Genomic DNA, 16,437 nt, shown 5'->3' with positions numbered 1-16,437 from the left:
CTAAGGTGGGGGCTTCTATGGGAGGCAGGGTTTGAGGGTTGGCACAACATTGTGGGCCAAAGGGCCTGTACTGTGCTGTACTTTTCTATGTTCTATGTTCTATTATGATGATCCAATGGTTCCAAGGTAAGAAAGGTAGACATATGATCACACAACCTACTCATCGATTTTGCGGATTATCTGCCTGCACTTTCTCAAAATATAAAACGTTATTCTGCATTCTATACTATCTCAATGTACTTATATGCTGAAATGATTTGTATGGATGGCATGCAAATCAGATTTCACTCTCCCTACAGTCACAAAAACCCAATTTTTGAATATACTATCACAGGGGTCCCCAACATTTTTTGCACTGCGGACCGGTTTGATATTGACAATATACTTGCGGACCGGCAGATCCGGGGTGGGGGGTATGGTTGCCAACGGACAAGAGTAGCAGTCAAATACGTCGGGTTTTCCCCGAGAAAGACTACAATGACCATGAAGCCTTGCGCGGGCACCAGTGCGCATGCGTACACGTGCCTATTATTCCTCTACAATCGTTTTTGGCGATTCTGGTCGGCGGGGGCGGGTGTTAATCAAGACCGGAATATCGGTGACAAGTGGCTAATACACTCAATTTCGTTTCTAAAAGGGTTTATCTAACGAATTTAATATTAAAGACACTGCGCATATTTTCCTCGCATGAATATAGCGATAAATCAATTATCGGGGAGGACAGGGAAGCTTGAGGTAAGTTTTGAACGAACTTCCTGTAGAAGTGGCAGAAGCAGGTTCGATATTATCATTTAAAGTTAAATTGGATAGGTATATGGACAGGAAAGGAATGGATTATGGGCTGAGTGCAGGTCGGTGGGGCGAGGTGAGAGTAGAGATGGCCTGTTTCCATGCTGTAATTGTTATATGGTTATATAAGTCAATAGCATCATAACATTTTAAGTAACGTTTGGATATTAAACACACAGCGCATATTTTCCCCGTATGAACATATAAAATCATTGCAACGCACCAATATCGCTGAATCAGTGGGAGCCCTGGGCTCAAGACGGTCCTATCGAGGGGTGATGGGAGACAGCGATACTCCAGTCTATTCCGCAATTTAGTTTTTGTTACATTCATCGCAGAGGTATGTTGGAAATGGAAGCAACGTTTTCGGTGCTTCCGTGGCTATCTCAGGATATTTAGCCTTGACTTTGATCCATAATGCCGGCAGAGATGTTACGTGGAACATACTTTTCAGCCTGCTGTCATTTGCAAGCTCGAGGAGTTGATCTCCTTCCCGCGCTGACATGGACGGCGCGCGCGCGTAATGACCTCGCGTGCGTAGTGGCTCAAGAGTGGGCGTGACAGGGAATGAGGAAAGATGCAGCTGACTCATATCACCAAATCATAGCGTTTCCTCGCGGCCCGGTGGTTGGGGACCGCTGTACTATCAGACACCCTATGAAGGAGGGAGCCTCTTGACCTTCAGGAACTCTTATTAAAATATTGCCCTCATGAGGAAACTCAGAAAAAAAAGTCTTCCTCAGAGATCTTACTTAACTTCATAGGCTACCATTAAAAATAGACTTTCCCCAATCAGGGAACTCTGTGAAAGGGCAGTCTCTCCCCTATGAGTGGCCCCTATTAAATAAGGAATCTCTCACCCATCGGGGTCCCCTGTTAAAGAGAGAATCTCTCCCCTTCATGACGTCTGATTAGGGTCCTGATTGCTTTTATTTGTCAAGTTCAAGTTTATCTTCATTCAGCAAAACACAAGTAAACAAAACTTTCCTCAGGGACTAACATGTAAAACACAGCTTACTATCACATACAGCACATAAAATACTAGCTCATCTTTAATGGATAAAATAGTATTCTGTAGATGTACAAATTGACATAAATTGTATATACAACATAGTGTTACTGCTAATGGCACTGTCATAAAATGTGTACTGGGTGATAGCAGGGTATTCAGAAGTCTTCCATCCTGGGGAAAGAAGCTGTTACAGTTTCTTGTTCTTATACTGCAGTATCTGCTGACAGTAGGAGGTCAAAGAGATTGTGGGAGAGGCCCTGAACAATGCTGAGGGCTCTGCAAACACAGCAGTTCTGGTGTATGTCATTGATGGAAGTGTGTGAAGTTACCATAACTTGAGAGAAGATTCTTGGGAAACTGAAAGGTCTGAAGATAGATAAGTCACCTGGACCATATGCTGTACACTCCAGAGTTCTGAAAGAGATGGCTGAAGAGATTGTGGAGGTATTAGCAATTATCTTTCAAGAATCACTAGATTGTAGAATGGTTGCGGAAGACCGGAAAACTGCAAATGCCACTCCACTCTTCAAGAAAGGAGAGGGGCAGAAGGAAACTATAGGCCAGTTAGTCTGACCTCAATGGCTGGGAAAATGTTGGAGTCGATTATCAACGATGAGGGCTCAGGATACTTGGAGACACATGATGAGATAGGCCATAGTCAGCATGGTTTCCTCAAGGGAAAATCTTGCCTGACAAATCTGCTGGGATTCTTTGAAGAAATAACAAGCAGGATAGACAAAGGAGAATCGGTTGACATTGTGTACTTGGATTTTCAGAAGCCCTTTAACATGGTGCCACACATGAGGCTGCTTAACAAGCATGGTATTACAGGAAAGATTCTAGCATGGATAAAGCAGTGGCTGATTGGCAGGAAGTAAAGAGTGGGAATAAAGGGAGCCTTTTCTGGTTGGCTGCCTGTGACTAGTGGTGTTCCACAGGTGTCTGTGTTGACAGATTCTTCATACGTTATATGTCAAAGATTTGGATGATGGAATTAATGGCTTTGTTGCAAAGTTTGTAGACGATATGAAGATAGGTAGAGAGGCAGGCAGTTTTGCGGAATTATAGTCTGCAGGACATAGACAGATTAGGAGAACGAAGTGGCAGATGGACTACATTGTCAGGTAATGTATAGTCATGCAATTTGGTAGAAGAAATGAAAGTGTTGACTATTTTCTAAATGGAGAAAACACAAAAAAAGAGAGGTACAAAGGTACTTGGGAGTCCCTGTGCAGGGTTCCTTAAAGATTAATTTTCAGGCTGAATCTGTGGTAAGCAAGGCAAATACAATCAACACACATCAAAGTTGCTGGTGAACGCAACAGGCCAAGCAGCATCTATAGGAAGAGGTGCAGTCGATGTTTCAGCCCGAGACCCTTCGTCAGGACCTTCGTGAGTAACTTACTCACTCTTCCTTCAGTTAGTCCTGACGAAGGGTCTCAGCCTGAAACGTCGACTGCACCTCTTCCTATAGATGCTGCTTGGCCTGCTGCGTTCATCAGCAACTTTGATGTGTGTTGCTTGAATTTCCAGCATCTGCAGAATTCCTGTTGTTTAAGGCAAATACAATGTTAGCATTCAAGAGGTTTAGAATACAAAATCAAGGATATAATGTGGACATTTTATAAAGCACTGGTGAGGACTCACTTGGGAGTATTGTGAGCAGTTTTGGGTCCCTCATCTTAGAAAGTATGTGCTGAAACTGGAGTGCACAAAGGAGGTTCACAGAAATCATTCCAGGATTGATTGGCTTGTCATATGAAGAGCGTTTGAGATGGTTCTGGGCCTGTATTTACTGGAATTTAGAAGAATGATGGGTGACCTCTTTGAAACCTATTGAACAGAGGAGATGTCAGGGGTAATTTTTTTTACTCAGAGTGGTGAGTGCATGGAATGAGCTGCTGGCAACAGTGGTGGAGGTGGATACGATAGGGTCTTTAAAGACACTTTTAGATAGATTCATGGAGCTTAGTAAAATAGAGGGCTATAGGTAAGCCTTGTAATTTCTAAGGTAGGGACATGTTTGGCACAACTTTGTGGGCCGAGAGGCCTGTATTGTGCTGTTGGTTTTCTATGTTTCTGTGAATGGTGAAAGGCCTTGATAGGATGATAGGAGCAGATGTTTCAGAAGAGTCTAAGACCAGAGGATACAGCATCAGAAGAGGGGAACATCCTTTTAGAATGGAGATAAAGAGGAATTTCATTAACCAGAGAGTGGTGAATCTGTGGAATTCTTTGCCACAAGCAGCTGTGGAGGCAAAGTCTTTATTTATATTTAAGGCAGGGGTTGACAGATTCTTGGTCAGTGCATGAAGGAATACGGGGAGAAGGCAGGAGATCGGGTCTGAGGGGAAAATTGGATCAGCCATGATGAGATGGTGGAGCAGACTTGATGGGTCAAATGGCCTAATTCTTCTCCTATCTTATGGCCTATTGGTGAGGCATGGTTCCGATTTGGGGACTGTTATGTTGAGCACCTTACCTTCTCTCCATATGTCACATAAAACAGAACTCCAAGGAGGAGGAACATGTCATATGCAGTCTGGGTAGCCTCCAACCTGATCATTTCTCTCTCTCCTTCTGTTTTTTTCAATCCCCATTCCTGTTACCCTCCCACTCCTAGTCTCATCCACCTAACACCTCTCTCTGGCTCCTCTCCTTGCCCTTTCTTCCATGGTCCACTGTCTTCTCCCTTTGGATTGCTTCTTAAGCCCTTTCCCACTTTCAGTGATCCCTCCCAGCTTCATACCTCTTTCCCTCCCATACCCACCCACCTTCTTATTCTAGCTTCTGCCCCCTTCCTTTCCAATCCTGGTCTCGGCATGAAATGTCTTTTTTTTTTAATGTCCATAGATGCTGGCTGACTTACTGAATTCCTCCGAAATCCGGTGTGTGCTGCATGGAAACTAGCTTCTCTTCTTGCCCCTCCTATTATGCTAACGGCACAAAAACCTGAAATCATGTACAACCAAGCTCAAGGTCAGCTTCCATCCAAATGTAATTAAATTACTGAATAGTTTCCTAGTACAAGGTGAACTCTTGACCTCACAATCTTCCCTATGGCCTTACAGCTTAATGCACCCGTGCTGCAATTTCTCTAACTGTAATACTTTATTCTGTCCTCCGTTGTCACACTGCATTAATGAATTATCTGTATGATTGGTACGCAGAGCAAGTTTTTTTTTAAATGTACTTTGGTGCCAGTGGAAATAATAAACCAGTTTACCCACCATCTACAGGAAGCAACATCCCTCAAAGATTCCACCATCCAGGCCTTGCCATCTTCTGCATCAGACAGAAAAACAAATTCCACACCACTAGGTTTACGTGCAGATACTTTCCTTCAACGATTTATTTCTTGAATAGCACAATCCTAATCACTACAGTTCAGCTATACTATGACCACCATAAAAACAAAGCATTTTGCAAAGGCTTCTGAATAAGCACCTGATGTTTCATAACCTGATTGTTATGAAACATTTCTTGTACTGAATGAGCAAGCTTGCACTAAGCAGGTCTCTGAAACTCAAGTTCACTTTCTTTTATTCAGTTAATGTTTCACATAGATAAAAGAAAAATAAAATCAGCTTTGAAATTGTAGTTTTCTTGTCGTGAAATAGATGCTTGTCCTTCAAGTCCTTTCATCTGAGTCAACCACACAGGAAACAGGCTACAAAATAAACAGAATATATATAAGAACTTGAAGATAGATAACTGTGCTGAACTACTGATCTTCAGAACTATATAAAGTGCACAAATACAGTATTCACATGAAAAACAGTGCCAACTACTCATCCTCTGATGATTTGAATGGACTCAATGAACAGCAATCTTAGGCTACTACCTTCTATCAAGGAAAGATTTGATTCATTTGCCCAGAAACTAGATTGCATAGCACTTTTTTTTTCCTCTCAGGCTGGTGAACCTTTGCTGCACTGCCTCTATGGTTCCTAGACCTTTGACCTTCAAACCTTTGCTGCATTGCCTCTATACTAAGATGCGACGAATAAAACTACACGTTATTCCAGGTGTAGCCTGATATAATTTCAGTAAGACTTATTTACTCCTGTAAACAAGCTCTCCAATTATAAAGGGCAACACATCATTTGCCTTCCTGTTCAGTCACAGCTGGTTAACATGAGAAAAGTTTGTTTATATTTCCACTCTTACAACCAATTCTCAAAGAACTCAGGAAAGGGTGTTCAGCCCAAGATACTGTGCCAAACTAATTAAATTAGCAACCAAATCCTTAACTAAACTAATTCCCAATTCCTTTCGCCTACACAATGTTTATATCGTTCCATTTTCTACACTTTCATGTGCCAATCTAAAAGGCTGTTGAACGCACTGTCACTACTTGAGGCAGCACATCCCAGGCACCCACCATGTAAAAAAATTATCCTGTGCATCACTTTTCAACGTACTCCTCTCACTTTAAATGCATGCATCCTGTGATTAAGCATTTCAACCATGGCGAAAAATACTTGCTGTCTACTCTATCGATGCCTGTCATAGTTCTGTAAAGCTCTATCAGATCACCCCTTCATCCTCTGTAGCTCCAGAGAAAACATCCATCTGCTATTTCTCTGTCCATATTTGTAACTGAGCAATATATTAACCTAATTCCTGTGCTTCTGAAACTCCAAAGTCTACTTGGTCCTAAATCTACTGCACTTGTCATATCTCAAAGTCAAACATCCAATAGTCAAACATGATTTTTTTCTAATGTAACAGGGTCCTGAATTACCCCTATAAACTGTGCTTTTGAAAAGAGAGAGAGAGTTATTTAACACCATGTTGTTTTGAAAAGAGAAAAAAATGAAAAAAAAGAGAGACGAAGACTAGCTTTTGGACTGTCACTTTAAAGCACTGAGAGGAACTTTTGGATTTCTGCTGAGTTCGGAGAAAGACAGCACCGAGCAGCTTGTAAGTTGCTATGGTGACCGAGGGCGGCGTTTTTTGAAGGACAATTAATGTTATGATTTTTCAGCAGTGTGTTTATACTTCTCAAGGACATTTGCCTGCTAGTGCATTTCTTACACAAAGGAAGGAGGAGTTATTTGACTGACAGTTGGTACCAGTACGGTGAGATAAATAGGTCAGATGATATAGACCTCAGGCACATGATTTGGACACTGAATGAGCCTTGTTGTGCCCACAGAAAAAGAGGGTTTTTTGGAGGATCGATCAGTCGCTCTTGCAGTGAGAAAAGGGATTGACTGGTGGGGAGTTGTCCATGTGTCCACCCTTGCCTGGGTTGATAGCTCCACCACAGGAAAACGGTCCCCTTTGTTGTGGTCACAGTCGGTGACTTTTAAAGGATTTCAGAGGACAACGAGAAGATCGACGGGGTCAGCTCACCTGAAGACTCAAATCTCTCCCCCTCTCTCTCTCCATCAGTACTCAACTCAATACCACAAACTGAACTTTACTCATCATCATAAGACTGTATCTTTTACCCCTAGACTTGAAGAAGCTTGGTTTTTCACATATATTTCCACACTTACTGAATTACTTATACACACACACACACACATATATATATAAAATCATTGCTAACCTGTTTGATTTATCTACATTTATATTACCGTACTGCATAGTTACTAATAAATATTATTGGTTAATAGCAATACTGGACTCCAAAGTGTTTTCCATCTCTGCTGGTTCTTTATTCCCATCATGGGGTACGTGACTAAATATCTATGCTGTTTCTACTCAATCCTATTATGTTATTCAAGCTGTTGTCTTAATCCATTTTTCAGCGAACAATGTTTTCCTCTTTTCTCTCCCACTCCTTCCACAATTGTTGCCCTCCAGTCCACAGAATTTGTCAAAGACTGGAACCAGAGCATGCACTTGGGGTACCTTATTCAAAATTCTGGGATTTGGATAATTGTCTCCTTGATACTTAACAGATTTCACTCAAATTTCCCTTTCTTCAGTTCTTTGATCTCTGATTTCCTTGTCTGTTCCACAGACTTCGAGATCCAATCTTCTGATCTCCTATTTCCAACAATTGTAGAGATCCTTTATTGATCCCAAAGGAAATTAATGTCACAGTAGCTTTACAAGTTCACAGATATACAAATATTAGAGAAGAAAGAATAAAAAAATAAGTTTCCTCAAAACAGTCTAAAAGGAAGGAATCACTTCCCTGGCTATAAGTTGATTCAATTTTGAGTCTAATGGCCAAGGGTAAGAATGACCTCACATAAGTGCTCTTGGAGCAGTGCAGTTGTCTTAGTCTACTACTAAAGTGCTCCTCTGTTCAGTCAAGGTTGCATGCAGAGGATGAAAAACATTGTCCAGAGTTGCCAGGATTTTCCGTATGGCCCTTTGTTATACCACAGCCCCAGTGTGTCCAGTTTGACTCCTATAACAGAGCCACCCTTTCTAATCAGTTTATTGAGCCTGTTGGCATCACTGTGTTGATGCCATTGCCCCAGCACACCACCGCATAGAAGATTGTACTGGATGCAACAGTCTGGTAGAACATGTGAAGGTGAAGCCTCCATACCATAAAGGACCTCAGTCTCCTCAGTCAGTAGAGGCAATTCTGGCCCTTCTTGTACACAGCCTGTGTTAGTGCCCCACTCATCTGTCATCCAAATGCACCCTCAGGTAATTGTAGGCCCTCACTATCAATAACAGACTTAGTCCTCCTCGGGTCCAACACCATCTCCTTTGTCTTACTAATGTTGAGCTGCAGATGATTCAGCTTGCACCATTTGACAAAGTCCTCCACCAGGACCCTGTATTCATCCTCCCATCCTCCCATTATACACCGAATTATTGCTATCAGAGAACTTCTACAGACGACATGACTCGGAGCTGTATATGAGCATATTCTTGGTATTACTGCTATTCTAAGTTTCTATCACCCACAGCTGAATCAATTTCCCTTTGGGATTATGTTCCCCAAGACCATGTGTAGTATATTTCTAGCACTGGGTACACTACTTCCTTAAATCTTAGTGTTGACTACCTATCGTCGAATGTCAGAACTGCCCGTCCACCATCACACCTTACAATAGTTTTATTCAATCAACCTTTGATTAGATTCTAATTTGTTAGAATTAGATTCTTTGCTTAAATTCAAAGATTAAAAGTACATTTATTATCAAAGTATGTATGCAGTATACTACCCTGACATTCTTCTTTCCCACAGACAGTTACAAAACAAAGAATAGCCATGGAACCAACCTATTGAAAGAAAAACATAAAACACCCCTTCCCCCCACGCAAACCGCAACCAAAAAAAAAGAGCAAAAACAGAATATAAAACACAAAATCAAAAGGCTAATTTCAGACCTGTTCTGTAGTGTTCATCATCTGCAGGCTGCCCTGATTCAAAAATAGCCCCCAAAGTAGTAACAAAAACAAAGAACCAGAACTAGAACATAAACCTGAAATTCAAGAACCTCCATTGAACTCTATCACCTTCAAACGCAAAGTAAAATTCCATAATAGCATCACACTTCCCCAAAGATACCTTTACAATATGATAAATTAACCCCTTCAAGGTCCAAACCAGCCTGTCCTCAGTTCAACCTCCCTTCTCATCAGGAAACTCAGATCCCATGAATTTATCTTTTGCCTTATTTCAGCACCTTTGATCCACTCACTATGTAGCCTAAAGGTGAAGGTGGTGGTTGGCACACTGGCCTCCATTAGCCAGGGTATTAAATATACAAGTTGGTAGGTTACATTACAGCTGTACAAGACATTGGTGAGACTGTACTTGGAAGAGTGTTCAGTTTTGATTGCCCTGCTATAATGCATGAAGTTGGAAAGAGTGCACAGGAGATTTACGAAGCTAATGCTGGGACTTGAGGGACTGAGTCAATGGCAGATGTAATCTCAAAGGCTCTCTACACAGCTTTAGACCACCTGGACAACACAAACACCTGTGTCAGGATGCTGTTCATCCACTATAGCTCAGCTTTTAATACCATCATTCCCACAATCTTGATTGAGAGGTTGTAGAACCTGGGCCTCTGTACCTCCTCTGCAATTGGATCCTCAACTTCCTACCTGGAAGACCGCAGTCTGTGCGGATTGGTGATAACATATCCTCCTCGCTGACCATCAACATTGGCGCACCTCAGGGGTGTGTGCTTAGCCCACTGCTTGACTCTATATACACATGACTGTGTGGCTAGGCATAGCTCAAATAGTCTATAAATTTGCTGATGATCCAGCCATTGTTGGTAGAATCTCAGGTGGTAAAGAGAGGGTGTGCAGGAGTGAGATATGCCAACTAGTGGAGTGGTGCGGCAGCAACAACCTGGCACTCAACATCAGTAAGATGAAAGAACTGATCGTGGACTTCAGGAAGGGGAAGACAAAGGAACACATACCAATCCTCAGAGGGATGAGCAGTGGAGAGGGTGAGCAGTTTCAAGTTCCTGGGTGTCAAGATCTCTGAGGATCTAATCTAGTCCCAACATATTGATGCAGTTATAAAGAAGGCAATACAGCGGCTATACTTCATTAGGAGTTTGAAGAGATTTGGCATGTCAACAAATACACTCAAAAGCTTCTATTGATGTACCTTGCAGAGCATTCAGACAGACTGCATCACTGTCTGGTATGGGGGGGGGGGTGGGGGGTGCTACTGCACAGGCCGAAAGAAGCTGCAGAGGGTTGTAAATCTAGTCAGCTCCATCTTGAGTACTTGCCTACAAAGTACCCAGGACATCTTCAGGGAGCAGTGGCTCAGAAAGACAGTATCCATTATTAAGGACCTCCAGCACCCAGGGCATGCCCTTTTCTCACTGTTACCATCAGGTAGGAGGTACAGAAGCCTGAAGACACACACTCAGCAATTCAAGAACAGCTTCTTCCCCTCTGCCATCTGAGTCCTAAATGGATATTGAACCCTTAGACACTACCTCACTTTTTAAAAATATACAGTATTTCTGTTCTTTGCACATTTTTAAATCTATCAATATGTATAGTGTAATTGATTTAGTTATTTACTTATTATTTTTATTTTATTTAATTTGTAATTTTAGAAACAGAAAATAGGTGCAGTAGGTCTATCGGCCCTTCAAGCCTGCACCGCCATTCAGTATGATCATGGCTGATCATCCAACTCAGAACCCTGTACTTGCCTTCTCTCCATACCCCCTGATCCCTTTAGCCACAAGAGCCATATCTAACTCCCTCTTAAATATAGCCAATGAACTGGCCTCAACTGTTTCCTGTGGCAGAGAATTCCACAGATTCACCACTCTCTGTGTGAAGAAGTTTTTCCTAATCTCGGTCCTAAAAGGCTTCCCCTTTATCCTCAAACTGTGACCCCTCATTCTGGACTTCCCCAATATCAGGAATAATCTTCCTGCATCTAGCCTGTCCAATCCCTTTAAGATTTTATATATTTCAATAAGATCCCCCCTCAATCTTCTAAATTCCAATGAATATAAGCCTAGTCGATCCAGTCTTTCATCATATGGAAGTCCTGCCATCCCAGGAATCAATCTGGTGAACCTTCTTTGTACTCCCTCTATGGCAAGGATGTCTTTCCTCAGATTAGGGGACCAAAACTGCACACAATACTCCAGGTGTGGTCTCACCAAGGCCTTGTAAAACTGCAGTAGTACCTCCCTGCTCCTGTACTCGAATCCTCTTGCTATGAATGCCAGCATACCATTCACCTTTTTCACCGCCTGCTGTACCAGCATGCCCACTTTCAATGACAGGTGTATAATGACACCCAGGTCTCATTGCACCTCCCCTTTTCCTAATCGGCCACCACTCAAATAATAATCTGTCTTCCTGTTCTTGCCACCAAAGTGGATAACCTCACATTTATCCACATTAGATTGCATCTGGCATGAATTTGCCCACTCATCTAACCTATCCAAGTCACCCTGCATCCTCTTAGCATCCTCCTCACAGCTAACACTGACGCACAGCTTCGTGTCATCTGCAAATTGGAGATGCTGCATTTAATTCCCTCGTCCAAGTCAGTAATATATATTGTAAACAACTGGGGTCCCAGCACTGAGCATTGCGGTACCCCACTTGTCACTGCCTGCCACTCTGAAAAGGTCCCGTTTATTCGCACTCTTTGCTTCCTGTCTGCCAACCAATTCTCTATCCACATCAATTCCATACCCCCAATACCGCGTGCTTTAAGTTTGCACACTAACTTCCTGTGTGGGACCTTGTCAAAAGCCTTTTGAAAATCCAAATATACCACATCCACTGGTTCTCCCCTATCCACTCAACTAGTTACATCCTCAAAAAACTCTATGAGATTCGTCAGCCATGATCTTCCTTTCACAAATCCATGCTGACTTTGTCCAATGATTTCACCGCTTTCCAAATGTGCTGTTATCACATCTTTGATAACTGACTCTAGCATTTTTCCCACCATCGATGTTAGGCTAACCGGTCTATAATTCCCTGGTTTCTCTCTCCCTCCTAAAGATGTTTGAAAAATTATCACTAATGCATCCAGTATTTCTTGGGCTACTTCCTTAAGCACTCTGGGATGCAGACCATCTGGCCCTGGGGATTTATCTGCCTTTAATCCCTTCAATTTACCTAACACCACTTCCCTACTAACATGTATTTCCCTCAGTTCCTCCATCTCACTGGACCCCCTGTCCCCTACTATTTCCGGAAGATTATTTTTGTGCTCCTTAGCGAAGACAGAACCAAAGTAGTTATTCAATTGGTCTGCCATGTCCTTGTTCCCCATGATCAATTCACCTGTTTCTGACTGTAAGGGACTTACATTTTGTCTTAACCAATCTTTTTCTTTTCACATATCTATGAAAGCTTTTACAGTCAGTTTTTATGTTCCCTCCCAGCTTTCTCTCATAACCTTTTTTCCTTTCCTAATTAAGCCCTTTGTCCTCCTCTGCTGGACTCTGAATTTCTCACAATCCTCAGGTGTGCCACTTTTTCTGGCTAATTTGTATGTTTCTTCTTTGCAATTGATACTATCCCTAATTTCCCTCGTCAGCCACGGGTGCACTACCTTCCCTGGTTTATTCTTTTGCCAAACTGGGATGAACAATTGTTGTAGTTCATCCATGCAATCTTTAAATGCTTGCCATTGCATATCCACCATCAACCCTTTAAGTGTCATTTGCCAGTCTATCTTAGCTAATTCAGGCCTCATACTTTCAAAGTTACCCTTCTTCAAGTTCAGAACCTTTGTTTCTGAATTAACTATGTCACTCTCCATCTTAATGAAGAATTCCACCATATTATGGTCACGCTTACCCAAGGGGCCTCGCACGACAAGATTGCTAACTAACCCTTCCTCATTGCTCAATACCCAGTCTAGAACGGCCTGCTCTCCAATTGGTCCCTCGACATATTGGTTCAGAAAACCATCCCGCATACATTCCAAGAAATCCTCAGCACCCTTACCAATTTGGTTCACCCAGTCTATATGTAGATTGCAGTTACCCATTATAACTGCTGTTCCTTTATTGCATGCATTTCTAATTTCCTGTTTAATACCATCCCCAACCTCACTACTACTGTTAGGTGGCCTGTACACAACTCCCACCAGCGTTTTCTGCCCCTTAGTGTTATGCAGCTCTGCCCATATCGATTCCACATCCTCCCGGCTAACGTCCTACCTTTCTATTGCGTTAATCTCCTCTCTATCCAGCAATGCTACCCCACTTCCTTTTCTTTCATGTCTATCCCTCCTGAATATTGAATATCCCTGAATGTTGAGCTCCCATCCTTGGTCACCCTGGAGCCATGTCTCTGTGATCCCAACTATATCATGTGGAATGAGCTTCTAGCAGAAGTGGTTGAGGCAGGTTCTATGTTGTCGTTTAAAGTTAAATTGGATAGATATATGGACAGGAAAAGAATGGAGGGTTATGGGCTGAGTGCAGGTTGGTGCGAATAGGATAGGGTAAGAGTTCGGCATGGACTAGAAGGGCCGAGATGGCTTGTTTCCGTGCTGTAATTGTTATATGGTTATATTCATTAATAACTATCTGCACATTCAATTCATCCACCTTGTTACAAATGCTCCTTGCATTGACACACAAAGCCTTCAGGCTTGCCTTTACAACATCCTTAGCCCTTATACAATTATGTTGAAAAGTGGCCCTTTTTGATTTTACCCCTGGATTTGCCAGCCTGCCACTTTTACTTTTCACCTTACTACTTTTTGCTTCTACCCTCATTTTACACCCCTCTGTCTCTGTGCACTTGTTCCCATCCCCCTGCCACATTAGTTTAAATCCTCCTGAACAACAGTAGCAAACGCTCCCCCTAGGACATTGGTTCCAGTCCAGCCCAGCTGCAGACTCTCCTGTTTGTACTGGTCCCACTTCCTCCAGAACTGGTTCCAATGCCCCAGAAATTTGAATCCCTCCCCTTTGCACTATTTTTCAAGCCACATATTCATCTGATATATCCTCCTATTTCTAACTAGCACGTGGCACTGGTAGTAATCCAGAGATTATTACCCTTGTGGTCCTACTTTTTAGTTTATCTCCTAACTCCCTAAATTCACCTTGTAGGACCTCATCCCGTTTTTTACCTATATCGTTGGTACCTATGTGCACCACGACCACTGGCTGTTCACCCTCCCACTCCAGAATGTCCTGCAGCCGCTCAGAGACATCCTTGACCCTTGCACCAGGGAGGCAACATACCCTCCTGGAGTCCCGTTTGCGGCGCAGAAACACCTATCTATTCCCTTTACAATTGAATCCCCTATCACTATAGCTCTCCCACTCCTTTTCCTTCCATCCTGTGCCGCAGAGCCACCCACGGTGCCATGAACCTGGCTGCTGCTGCCTTCCCCTGATGAGACATCTCCCCCAACAGTATCCAAAACAGTATACCAGTTTAGGAGGGAGATGACCTCAGGGGACTCCTGCACTACCTGCCTACTGCTACGCTGTCTAGTGGCCACCCATTCCTTTTCTGCCTGTGTAGCCTTTACCTGCGGTGTGGCCAACTCACTGAATGTGCTATTCACGACTTTCTCAGCATCGCAGATGCTCCAGTATGAATCCAATTGCAGCTCCAGCCGCTCAACGCGGTCTGCCAGAAGCTGCAGCTGGACACATTTCCTGCACACATAGTCATCAGGAACACTCGAAGTATCCCTGATTTCCCACATACTGCAGGATGAACAAACCACGAGGCTGATCTCAGCTGTCATGACCTACCCAATAAGCTACAGCCTCTTCACCTTCCTTGCTTCAAATAAAATACCGCTGCAGACCATTCTCCTTTTAAAGGAACTTACCTAGCCTTACCTCACTTGGAGAGAAGCTCATCCTCAGCCTCTGCTCGCCAAAGCCCGCTACAACGGCGCCCACTCCGTCAAACTGCTCTTTTAAGTACTCCCGCTGCCTCACAGGCCGACTTACACGCGCTTGCGCAGTCCTGCCCCGTTCAACCGCTGAGAAAAATTTTAATGTATACTGCATGGAACGGCTGCTGCTAAGTTAGCAAATTTCATGTCACATGCCAGTAATAATAAACCTAATTCTGACTGAGCTGTGGAGAGGAGTTGACCAGTTTGCAACTTTTTTCACTGGTGTTTTGAAAGAGGTGTATCAGATCATAGAAACATAGAAACATAGAAAATAGGTGCAGGAGTAGGCCATTCGGCCCTTCGAGCCTGCACCGCCATTTATTATGATCATGGCTGATCATCCAACTCAGAACCCCGCCCCAGCCTTCCCTCCATACCCCCTGACCCCTGTAGCCACAAGGGCCATATCTAACTTCCTTTTAAACATAGCTAATGAACTGGCCTCAACAGTTTGCTGTGGCAGAGAATTCCACAGATTCACCACTCTCTGTGTGAAGAAGTTTTTCCTAATCTCAGTCCTAAAAGGCTTCCCCTCTATCCTCAAACTGTGACCCCTCGTTCTGGACCTCCCCAACATCGGGAACAATCTTCCCGCATCTAGCCTGTCCAATCCCTTTAGGATCTTATACGTTTCAATCAGATCCCCCCTCAATCTTCTAAATTCCAACGAGTACAAGCCCAGTTCATCCAGTCTTTCTTCATATGAAAGACCTGCCATCCCAGGAATCAATCTGGTGAACCTTCTTTGTACTCCCTCTATGGCAAAGATGTCTTTCCTCAGATTAGGGGACCAAAACTGCACACAATACTCCAGGTGTGGTCTCACCAAGGCCTTGTACAACTGCAGTAGTACCTCCCTGCTCCTGTACTCGAATCCTCTCGCTATAAATGCCAGCATACCGTTCGCCTTTTTCACCGCCTGCTGTACCTGCATACCCACTTTCAATGACTGGTGTATAATGACACCCAGGTCTCGTTGCACCTCCCCTTTTCCTAATCGGCCACCATTCAGATAATAATCTGTTTTCCTATTTTTGCCACCAAAGTGGATAACTTCACATTTATCCACATTAAATTGCATCTGCCATGAGTTTGCCCACTCACCCAACCTATCCAAGTCACCCTGCATCCTCTTAGCATCCTCCTCACTGCTAACACTGCCACCCAGCTTCGTGTCATCCACAAACTTGGAGATGCTGCATTTAATTCCCTCATCCAAGTCATTAATATATATTGTAAACAACTGGGGTCCCAGCACTGAGCCTTGCGGTACCCCACTAGTCACCGCCTGCCATTCTGAAAAGGTCCCGTTTATTCC

The 16,437-nt window shown here is 43.2% G+C and overlaps 1 protein-coding gene across 1 annotated transcript in view; it reads right to left on the bottom strand.

The window, feature by feature from the left end:
- Positions 1–5,243: 5,243 nt before the first annotated feature.
- Positions 5,244–16,437, bottom strand: part of LOC134337701 (gametocyte-specific factor 1-like) — a 53,311-nt gene continuing 42,117 nt past the window's right edge. Inside the window, exon 8 of the mRNA XM_063032902.1 lies at positions 5,244–5,471. Within this exon, the coding sequence (XP_062888972.1) occupies positions 5,433–5,471 (39 nt within the window). The 3' untranslated portion in view covers positions 5,244–5,432. The remainder of the gene's footprint in view (positions 5,472–16,437) is intronic.

The sequence above is a fragment of the Mobula hypostoma genome, chromosome 2 (genome assembly GCF_963921235.1).
Source record: "Mobula hypostoma chromosome 2, sMobHyp1.1, whole genome shotgun sequence".
Classification (NCBI taxonomy): Eukaryota; Metazoa; Chordata; class Chondrichthyes; order Myliobatiformes; family Myliobatidae; genus Mobula; species Mobula hypostoma.
Note: the sequence above shows the minus strand (reverse complement) of the source record. Positions and strands in the feature narration are given on the sequence as shown.